The 12,197-nt window shown below is 25.3% G+C and overlaps 1 protein-coding gene across 2 annotated transcripts in view; it reads right to left on the bottom strand.

Moving 5' to 3' along the window:
* Positions 1-12,197, bottom strand: part of LOC111622167 (phosphatidylinositol 4-phosphate 5-kinase type-1 alpha-like) — a 95,147-nt gene that overhangs the window by 27,736 nt on the left and 55,214 nt on the right. The window contains exons 12-14 of one of the 2 annotated variants that reach the window (XM_023364509.1): positions 10,496-10,628; positions 6,728-6,815; positions 4,694-4,756 (exon numbers count right to left, since the gene is read on the bottom strand). In XM_023364509.1, coding sequence (XP_023220277.1) covers positions 4,694-4,756; positions 6,728-6,815; positions 10,496-10,628 — 284 coding nt within the window. The remainder of the gene's footprint in view (positions 1-4,693; positions 4,757-6,727; positions 6,816-10,495; positions 10,629-12,197) is intronic. The other variant, XM_023364516.1, reaches the window with a different exon arrangement.

Raw genomic sequence — 12,197 nt, 5'->3', positions numbered from 1 at the left:
GTGTGAGTACCATCCTATTGATCACTTGAATCTGTCAAAACAAATAAGTGCATGGTGTAAGAGAACTGCAGTGTGACATCAGTGGGAGAGAAAAAGGAGAGCAAGTGGTGGCTGAAATAAATGGAGTTCTGCTGTACTATTTACTGAGCTTTCTTACATTCATTCTTTTATAAGCTAAAATCAGTTTTCATAGAAGTCGAAATTAATAGTTTTAATATATGAAATGACACTCTCCTTGTTAAAATTATATATATAAAATACATTCTCATAAGTATAAATTTCAAGTATAACAAAAAAGAAAAAAAAAAATTAGTAATTCTGTATTAAAAGAATATTTAATAAGTGATTAATAATTCTTACTTAATTGTATTGTAGAAAAATACATGAAAAATCAAGTTCTCTTTCCTTTCTGACTTACAGAGGATAAATAACTTCAAAATTCTAAAATATTACGTCAATAATGAAATAAAAATCAAAGTTAAAAGATGTAAAAGATAACCAACTTTGCAGGAAAAAAACACTATTACTTTGTTAAATCCACTAAATGCATTTCACCAAAAATATTAGGCCTCCTCAGTAGGGTTTTCAGCACAGTTTAAACTCTGACAATTTTCCATCAGGCTTATTTTGGCAAAATGCATTTAAGGGATTTAACAAAGTAATAAAGTGTTTTTCTCTACAAAGTTAAACCAACTTTCACCTCTTTTAACTTTAATTTTTATTTCATTATTAACATATTTTAGAATTTTGAAGTTATTTATCCTCTGTAAGTCAGAAAGGAAAGAAAACTTGATTTTTCATGTATTTTTCTACAATACAATTAAGTAAGAATTATTAATCACTTATTAAATATTCTTTTAATACAGAATTACTAATTTTTTTTTTTCTTTTTTGTTATAGTTGAAATTTATACTTATGAGAATGTATTTTATATATATAATTTTAACAAGGAGAGTGTCATTTCATATATTAAAACTATTAATTTCGACTTCTATGAAAACTGATTTTAGCTTATAAAAGAATGAATGTAAGAAAGCTCAGTAAATAGTACAGCAGAACTCCATTTATTTCAGCCACCACTTGCTCTCCTTTTTCTCTCCCACTGATGTCACACTGCAGTTCTCTTACACCATGCACTTATTTGTTTTGACAGATTCAAGTGATCAATAGGATGGTACTCACACATTGATGAACAAATACATACACTACATGTACAGTACAGTACTGTGCTGCGACCCTGTAATTTCATTTTTTTGTAAGTTAAAAGTGAAAGAAATTGGACCTCACGCCATTCATTTTTTACATGTTACTCCACTTATCTGAATTTTCAACAATCCAAATCACCTGAAGAATGAATCAATTCAAATAATTGGAGTTCTACTGTATTTAGAAATTTATATATATGGAATAGCTATAAAGTATTTGCTTCTATTAAACACTATACTAATACTTTAGCTACTGGTTAGTGTGTGTTTATATTCAGTAGTTATTACAATGTTATAAAATCAGTAAATTGGTTAGTTTTACAATTTATGTGACAAATATAAGTACATAAAAATTTAACCATCATAAAAATAAAGATCTTAATATGAATAACAAAATATATATTAGAAAAATTTTGAAGATATAGTAGTAATATGCAATAAATGAAATTCCTCCAAAAGTAGGGGAAAAAAACAGCAATAAGAAAAAGTATGGGGATATTTAAAAATTTAGCTGCTTTTTAATTTAAAAATTTTTTTTCAATAGATGAAAACTATTTTTTAATTGAATAATTAATATATTGGGTTGAACTAAAAGTTCATTTGGTTTTTAGAAAGAAATAAAATATACTATAGTAGAGCATTGGTTAGCCGACCCCCAATCAACCGTCACATTGGTTATCTGACCGCATTCTAGTCGGCAAATTCAAATGTCTGCTAGTGATGTGGCGCTACAGTATTTGGCTATGTCTTGGCTACTTTAATATTATTTTTTACATGTTTTAGCTGGCAACACTGGCTCGACCATGAAAGGGAGCCAGTATTTAAATAAGGCTTAATTTTCTAATTTTTAACAATATAATAGCGACAATTATTATTTTAAAAAAGTTTTTGTTAGGCTTAACATCGATGAAAATTCAACGCAAGTAGGTTAATAGCGATATACTAATTATATGGGATATACTAATATACTATACTAATAATGTATTTTTTCATATTTTTCAGTTATCCGTTTTTTCAATTATCCAACTAACCCCAGTTCCCAGTTGAGTCGGATAATCAATGTTCTACTGTATTTTGAAATAAATAGAAATGTTTAATCCACAATGTATTTATTCTTCTGCTCAATAACCTTACTCTACCTGATGGGTAGTTTCATAATTCCGTCTGTGTAGAATTGGGTGGGTTTCTGATTGAAGAAATTATCGATGTGATTTTTGATACCTTCTAGAGATTGAAATTCTATGCCATTTAAATTATTCTGCAATGAAAGAAAAAGATGATAGTCTGAGGGAGCAATATTTGGAGAATATGCAAGGTGACTCAAAACATCCCAGTTAAAATCTAGAATTTTTTGCACGTTTAATGATATGTGCGGTCTTGCATTATCATGATGGAATACCACTTCCTGTCAATTTGCAAGTTCTGGATGTTTTTGATGCACTGCAGCCTTTAATTCATCCAGTTGGAGACAGTATTTATTGGATTAATTGTTTGATTGTTGGGTAAAAGCTCATAATAAAGAATCCCTTTCCAGTTTCACCAAAGTGAAATCATTACTTTTCTGGGATGCAAACCAGCTTTAGGTTGTGGCACTGAAGGATCACCTGGCTTACTCCAAGATCTATTGCATTGAATATTGTTATAAACGATCCATTTTTCATCACCTGTTATTAATTGCTTTAAAAAGGGATCATCTTCATTGCATTTTAAAAGTGAATCTCATACAGAAACACGCTCAATAAGGTTTCATTCACTTAACTTATGGGGAACCAAAACATCATAATGGGAAGTGTATCCAAGGCTAGCCAAATGTCTGACAACAGATGTTCGGGATATTTTTAACATGTCGGCTATCTCTCGTGTTGTTTTATGCCGAACATTTTGAATTAAAGCCGTTACAGACTCATCTTCTATGGTTGAAGGTTGTCCTGACCGAGGTGCATCTTCGAGAGAAAAATCTCCCTCCCTGAATTTTGCAAACCATTTCTGGCATGTTCGATCAGTAACTGCATCCTCCCATATACAGCATATCTTCTTTTGAGTTTTTGTTGCATTTTTTCCTTTTTGGAAATAATAAAGCATAAGATGTCAAAAATGCACCTTCTTATCTTCCATTTTAATGTTTCTTTTTTTCTTAAAAGTTAACAAAATTTTAAAAAATAGCTGTAATTAAACTTACGTAATAAATATGCAGATATTCATAATGTCAACCTAAACAAGTTAAAACTTGATAAGCACAACAGAGGCGCCACAGACGAGCGATTATNATAAGTGATTAATAATTCTTACTTAATTGTATTGTAGAAAAATACATGAAAAATCAAGTTCTCTTTCCTTTCTGACTTACAGAGGATAAATAACTTCAAAATTCTAAAATATTACGTCAATAATGAAATAAAAATCAAAGTTAAAAGATGTAAAAGATAACCAACTTTGCAGGAAAAAAACACTATTACTTTGTTAAATCCACTAAATGCATTTCACCAAAAATATTAGGCCTCCTCAGTAGGGTTTTCAGCACAGTTTAAACTCTGACAATTTTCCATCAGGCTTATTTTGGCAAAATGCATTTAAGGGATTTAACAAAGTAATAAAGTGTTTTTCTCTACAAAGTTAAACCAACTTTCACCTCTTTTAACTTTAATTTTTATTTCATTATTAACATATTTTAGAATTTTGAAGTTATTTATCCTCTGTAAGTCAGAAAGGAAAGAAAACTTGATTTTTCATGTATTTTTCTACAATACAATTAAGTAAGAATCAGATAATTAATCTGACTTCATTGTTTTAAATAGTTATTTTTAAGTAATTAATATATTATTTAACTTTTTATGTCTGAAAATTTTTAAGATTTTATTAAAATATTAAATTAAATGAAAATATTTGATTAATAATGCTTTATAGAACATTTTTTAAATACATATTTTAAAGCACTTCTTTTTTATTAAATCAAAAGCAATGAAGACAACAATAGTGCAACAAAATAAAAAAAATTAATTAAATTTTCATGCACAAAAACTAGTTTAGTTCTATTTTTATATATTTTATGGTGAAATAATTATAAGTTTTTTATATTAATTTATAAATACTAATACTGTTATCATTAATGAAAATTTTCATTATTATTAATGCTGCTTGCAATGGTACAATAAAAAAATTAAGATAAGCACGCAATTATTATTGCTGAATTTCAATGTAATAAACAAAACTGTAAGTGAAGTTTATGTGAATCATTAAATGTTTTATTATAAATTTATCATTTGTAGTGAATTTAATATAAAAAAAATATAAGTGGCCAAGGATTTTGAAATTGTTGGTGACTTCACAGTGCATGCTGAGGATTAAATGAGTACTGTCAAAAAGCAAAATGTGTACACAAAAAGTAACAGCATTTTAGTGAAATATTAAAAGAAATCATTCGTGACAAGCCAGACAAAAGCCAAACAACATGACAAATGGGATCATGATGAAGAAGAAATCATTCATACCTATGACACTAGAGACCAGGGTTCTAAATTTGCGGTGGGGACCTTTGATCTCAGGTAGATCCACTGGGTTAGGAGATATGGAAATAAAGCAAGGAGAGTTAGTGTTATTGGAAGAATAGCAGGTTAATAGAGTCAGATAGTTAAGGTGAAATAAACATTTGGGAATCAAGCTTGTATCATCAATCAATAAATAAAACAAAAGCAATTTTATGAATATAATTATTCAGATTACTAAAGTAAATGTATAAAAATATTAGTAATGATTTATTAAATTAATTTCAAATAGTTACTGATATTAAAGATTTACTTATTTCATGTAATATGCTAGAGCTAGATGTATTTTGAAAAATATATTCATTAAATTGCACTTGCTTCATTCTGTTAAAAAATTTCAAAAGCATTTAAATAATAAAAAAGTATCCAAACTAATAACTGCATTCATGCTTTTAAGGATCTACTAAGGACATTAAATATCATGCTTTTAATTCAAAAAGACTAACAAACATACTAGGTTTTTAATTTGGGAATAAACAAATATGAAGCAAACTATATGTGAATTTTTTTCATGCTACATAAAATAGTGAAAAGTAATTTCAAGCGTTGTAAGGAGAAAAGCATTTATTAAAAATTGCATTTAATTGTTTCCTACATATTCTATAATAATTCATAAATAAAATATAATTTTAATCATATTGTTAGTATCTAAACTAGTATCTAGTAAAATTTAAGCAAGCATTATATGATTTACTAGAAGTTAGTTAAATTTTCATTCTAATTTTTAAAATTTAGATATGCAAAGAAAAACTGAAATGAAAAAAAAATGCATTATATTTAAAAACTCAAATTCTATAAATACATAGCAAAATAAAACATTTTAAAATAAAATATCATGCTTTATTATTAAATTTTCTTTTAAAACACATGCTTTTTTCCCCCTTTAAATAATAATATATATTTAAAAAAATTTTTTTAATTAAAATAATGTACAGTATAACATGCAAATAAAATCAAATTATTCAGAGAAAATAAAAATTATTAGTATTTATTTTATAAAATATTTAAGAATATATATTTTAAACTTATAATAGTATAAAATTACCGTATTTATTCGAACATAAAACATTTCCCTTTTAGTTAAACTTCAACAAAATATACTCGACAAGAAATAAAGAAGGAAAAAAAAAAATCAGTCAATCACAAATCAAAAAGTTTTATAAATTTCATAAATCATTCAATAAAAAATCATTCATAAATTACTAAATAAAGAAATAAATAAACTAGTGTAAAATATAAGTATGTATTGTTAGTATTATATAAAAGGAATACAGACACATGTGTTAAGATTAAATTTATTTCAATAAAATATTGTATATAAATATAAGACAGGAAATGCATTCGATTAAATACGGTAAACTTTCAATAATAATCATTTACATTCTAATAATTAGTTATCGTTTTTCTGTAAATATACATAAATCAAAAATATATATAAAATACATAATATTAAAACAGCAATAATTAAGAACAATTATTAAATATTGATTTAAATTTGATAATTTAAATAATCATAGTTAGTGATAATTAATGTAAAAATTATTGCTTATAATCATTTCCTTTCTTTTTATGAAAATTATGTATATAAATTGTTAAATTCCTTTTCTAATTTCATGAAGATTATATAAATTTCTTGTTATAATGAAATTATGTTTGAAATATTGGCACCCATTCATTGGAAGGACATTTGGAATATTTGTACGAAGACTTTTTATACTTCTAGAAAATATAGATCATGGCTAATATCGAGTATACTTATGTACAAGTTTCACATAGTTATCTAGATTTCATTTAAAAATACATGTATGGACTAATCAAATTATTACTACTATTAATAGACTTGATTATAGAAATAATTTCTGACAAGAAATAAGAATTTACAAAGTAATTGATAAAATGTCAAATCTTCATATTTGTGATGGTTTTGGTTATGTTACGAATATCCTGTCGATTTTTTTCAACTGTAACGAAATCGCTTACGTGATGGAATTTTCTTAAATACTGTTTTTCCCATGAAATCCTGAAATCTTTGTGCATAAAAACTTGGCCTATGAACAGACACTGTATCCTAAAAAATTAAAGAATAAATTAAGAACTTTGACTAAAATATATTTATATAAATATTTTATAACAACAAATATAAACTATATGAAATTATCCTTTATATCATAAAAATGTCATATCTTAATACATTTAAACCTATTCATTAAAAAAAAAATCCTATATAGCAAGATGACCTTACTATTTTTCATATTTAGTTATAAAATAAAATTTATGATTAATTTCATTTGTATAATTTATATTTCATTACATGACTGATTTTATCAATAAATATACATATCAATAAATAAATATATTTATTGATAAAATCAGTCTAGTATCATGTAATGAAATATAAATTCTATAAATCAAATTAATCAAACTATTTAAATTAAAATTCTAATAAAATTTACATTAATTGTTATATTAAATATTTGCTACTTTCTTGTAAAGCTTATTCTAGAATTAAATAAAACATTTTTTTTTCTTTCTTTATTGTAATAAGATTATGTTGAAAGCCTTCAATATATCTAATATAGTAGTCATGTTTTATCCAAAAGTTATTACAACATAAAAATTTTCTGTATATACATATATGAAACATATGACATTAAATATTACAGTGATGATTTACACTACCAACACTATTACAATAAACTAAAAAAAATTAATCATAATCTTCTTATAAGAATTATAATGATATAATAATATATCAAATTCAATAAAAATTTATATAATACAAGATTGAACATTTTTATTTAAAACAGTAACAGTTTTGATATAATTAACTTTGAAAATAACAGTTCATCCTCAAAACAAAACATGAACTACTAACTTCAAAATCATTACAAAATTAAATAAAATTTTTCCCCTTATGCAGTAAGTAGACAGACTCTCAATAAGTCACACTTCATTAACTGAAATTTTATTTTTATTCCAACTTAAATCCCATAGTTTAGAAAAAAAATCTAAACTACAAATAAAAAAGTATTTTTTTGCAATTTGAGCAACTGCCCATAGCATCTGACTAAAGTGAAAAAAACCAGCAAATAGAAATCTAATAGTCAAATTGAGCCCACTACAAAATAATGATGTACTAACAAAATATACAAAACACAATACAGTATAAACAAGTATTTACTTTTTTAATATCGATATATAATATAGAGCAAATATTGTCTAACTTTTGTTTATGAGGGTTACATTCAGATATAAAATTAGTTACAAAAAGTAAATTCACAATAACTGATATATATGAACAATTGTTCTTATACTGAAGACCTATATAAACAGCAACTAAAGTTTCATATAAAGTTAGAAAACTAATAATAAAATTAAAAATTTATGACAGTTTTTCCCAAAGGTTTGTATATCTATATATATATTATAATTTTTGATATCATAGTCATAATTAACACATTCAACTGTGAAGAATTCAAGACTAATCTTTCACTGAATTGTGTTTTTATTGCAAGAGCAAATGTAAAAATATTCTACAGCATTTATATATAAGAAATTTATATGATAAATTCCTAATCTTCATATATAAAACAGTAAATTCATTTATACATGCTTAACTGTAAAATTTCTGCACCAATCTAGGCATTTAACAAAATTTTAAACAGCTATAAGATTTTGTGTAAACTGAATAAAAGTTTCTGATGGATCAGATTTGTCCAAGATGACAATTTGATCATATGCAGTACGTCAACTTTTATTATAGAAAAAAGAAGAGAGCAGAATTCAAACTACAAAAATGAATTTCCTAGAGAGTATTTTGTAATAATTGATCAATACAAAGTAAAAAATAAGGAGACAGAGCTATGGTAATGAAGAATTTGAATAAAACAAACTATACTTCAGTATTTGACATGTTAAATGTATAAATAGCAGAAACTATACACTATCCAAAGAAGAAATTTGTTTCCAGTTCAATTGATAAAAGTCAGAAACTGACCACAAAAGAGATAGACAGACTAAGGATGCAACTATGCAGAAATGAATTTAGAGCAAGTAAGAGGTTGTGAGTGATATACAGTAGAGCGTCAATTATCCAAATCAATTGGGGACTGGGGTTGTTTGGATAACTGATTATGTATGAAAAAATACATTATTAATATAGTATATTAGTATATCCCAATAATAGTATATTAATATAGTCCATGTTTAAATTTTTCTCTGTTGCATGTCACTTCGCATTGAATTTTTGTCAATGTAAAGCCTAATGAAAATTTTTATAATAATAATCGTGGTTATTGTATCGTTAAAAATTACTTTTTACTTTGTACAGACAAAATAAATATATTGAAAAATATAAAAACAAAAAAATTATACTTTAAAAGTTAATCTAATATCAAAAACGTTCAATTCAACAGGACACAGTCCAACTNCGTTAAAAATTACTTTTTACTTTGTACAGACAAAATAAATATATTGAAAAATATAAAAACAAAAAAATTATACTTTAAAAGTTAATCTAATATCAAAAACGTTCAATTCAACAGGACACAGTCCAACTGGAACGCTTTCAGTTAACGTTTCGGTTGATCGACATTCAGATAATCGATGCTCTACTGTAGTTCTAGCAAAGGAAAACCATGCACAAGAGAGAAATATTGCTGGTGAGAGTGAATTTCTGGTCTCACACATATCTGACAGGGTTTGATATTTATCGCGTCTCATCTCTTCTCACCACATATTCTCACTTGCTCACATCTGTATAGTTGCACCCTAAATGAAAAAAATATAATAAGGGAAAATGTAGACATGAATCAGATTTGAAAGAAAGAAATTTCAGCTTATCTTATTTTATCATAAATATTCGAGTAATTAGCATTTGTCATCGATTTTCAATCTTTTACAGAGCCATGTAAAATCAATTTTAGCATAATATAATAAATCATAAAAATAAAAGTGCAATAGATTTAAAATTATAAAGCAATAAATATGCAAGAACAAGAATTTCAATAATTCTAAAATTTCTATGAACTTATAATCACAGTAATGCTGAATTTCACCATGTTTTTTTGATACAAGGAAACAATTATTATTATAAACTGTAACATTAAAAAATTTTTATATATATAGTAGAGCGTCGTTTATCTGAATCAATTGGGGACTGGGGTTATTCGGATAACCGATTATGTATGAAAAAATATATTAACCTATCCCATGTTGAAAATTTTCTCCGTTGCATGTCACTTCGCGTTGAATTTTCATCAATGTTAAGCCTAATGTAAACTTTTTAAAATAATAATCATGGCTATTGTATCGTTAAAAATTATTTCTTTATTTTTTACAAACAAAATAAATATATTGAAAAATATAAAAACAAAAAAATTATTCTTTAGAAGCTAATCAAAAACATTCGATTCAGCATGACACACAGTCCTCAGAAAAACACCACAAAAAAGTGACAGTGCTGCCAGCTAAAACACATACACACACATAAAAATATTGGAGTAGCCCAAAACATAGCCAAAGATTGCAGCGCCACAGCACTAGCGAAAATTTAAATTTGCCAATTGGAATTCTTTCAGATAAATGACGTTTCGGATAACCGACTTTCAGATAAACGATGCTCTACTGTAAAACTTAATATTAAAAAATTTTTATATAAAAAACTTAATATTAAAATGATATCTAAATTAATAAATATAGCTCATTAAAATAAATTTTACAACAAATATAATAAAATGATTTTTATACCCCATCATGTAACATCGATTTCCATGTGTGTTCCAATTTTTTTTTTAGTCTGTAGCTCTGTAGAATATCGATAATACCCAGAAAAAGTAATAATCTCTCTCCTTTGGAATTTCTTGCAGGAATACCACCAGGTCTAATTAAAATAAAAAATATTACATATTTAAAATCAAAATTCAAAAATGCAAATACAATTTTAAAAATTTTTATTATGATAACATTAATTTTCAGTAACTCAAAGCCTTTGTTTTTAAATATTCTAATTTATTCTATTTATTATTATCATATATTCATAATATAAATATTGAAAATATATATATATATATATACACACCCAATTTCAGAAATGTTATATATTTTCTGTAATACATACAAATCACTAAAAATTATCTTTTGGAAATACTGGGACAGATATTTAAGATTTACATTTTGCTTTTAATTACTGTTTAATGAATTTAAGATATTAATATACTATCAAATGAAAGCCTTTCCAAAGGCAGACAGGAATAATGGAATAACTCTAAAGCATTGACAATGACATCAGCTATATTGTACAGCAAAGATGGTAAACATATGGCTCACAGCCCATGTTTAACGTTGTCCCACTAACCACTAAAACAATCTATTATTTATATTCAGGATTTTGTTGAAAAAATTTAGAATTATGTTTAAAATAGTAAATTACCTATTAATATTTGTTTTTTAAAGAAGTAAAACTATATAAAATATATTGATATTTCAAATATTTCAATAACACAATAAAATTTAACATGAAAAAAAATATAATTAAACATCTCTGTTTTCAAAAATTAGAAATGAAATAAGCAATGAAAAAAGCTGCTGAAATTATAAATTTCATACAATCAAACAACTTCAACTATAGACTATTCAAAGACTTTCATTTAGAACTCAATGATACTTATTTTAGTCATGTTAGTTTACTAAGCAGAATGGAAATATTAGAACAAAATCACTTCTAAGATGAAAAAAATTATGAAAAAATGTGAAAGAATATTACTTATTTAGAAGAATCCAAATGGATAAATGATCTATCACTTTTTGTTACTACAAAATATTTTGCTGACCTAAACTTAAAACTGTGTGAGAAAGAAAAACTTGTTAATCAGAAAATATTCAAGTATTTGTTAAAAATCAGTTAATTAATAAAATAATGCTTTGAAATGGACAATATTTTTATCCACAAGAGAAAACAAAACAATAGATATTGAAAATATTCACTCTCACTAGTGAATTTAAGTAATAAATCTGAAGAAGTTACCAATTTTAGAAATAATGAAGTCAATTTCTTATCAAGATGTTTAGTCATTTCAAAATGTTGAGTTGTAAGTTATCCCAACCTTACAAAGCTGATTGTTCAAATAGTATTTCTATTTGGCAACAGTTCTATTCCAGGATGAAAAATGTTATAACAATGAACCATTATGTTTGAAAGCTTAACATCTGAGCAATGAATAAACATTAACATTTCACCTGGAAAGCAATTTTTATTTTGTAAAAAGTTAATTAAAATTTACATATTATTTATAATTTAGTTTTATTTAATTTCTTCAATAATCATCCTGCTCTTTGGACAAGTTTGGATATCACTGCTCAACAACTACAGCTACAATTGTCAATATAAATAGAAATTCTCTGTAGTTATTTTGCTATGTTACAATAATTGTAATTCTATGTATAATATATG

Source organism: Centruroides sculpturatus, unplaced genomic scaffold (assembly GCF_000671375.1).
Source record: "Centruroides sculpturatus isolate CEXI.00-Female unplaced genomic scaffold, Cexi_2.0 scaffold14, whole genome shotgun sequence".
NCBI classification, from domain to species: Eukaryota; Metazoa; Arthropoda; class Arachnida; order Scorpiones; family Buthidae; genus Centruroides; species Centruroides sculpturatus.
The sequence above is the reverse complement of the archived record's forward strand: the minus strand, read 5'-3'. Positions and strand labels throughout refer to the sequence as shown.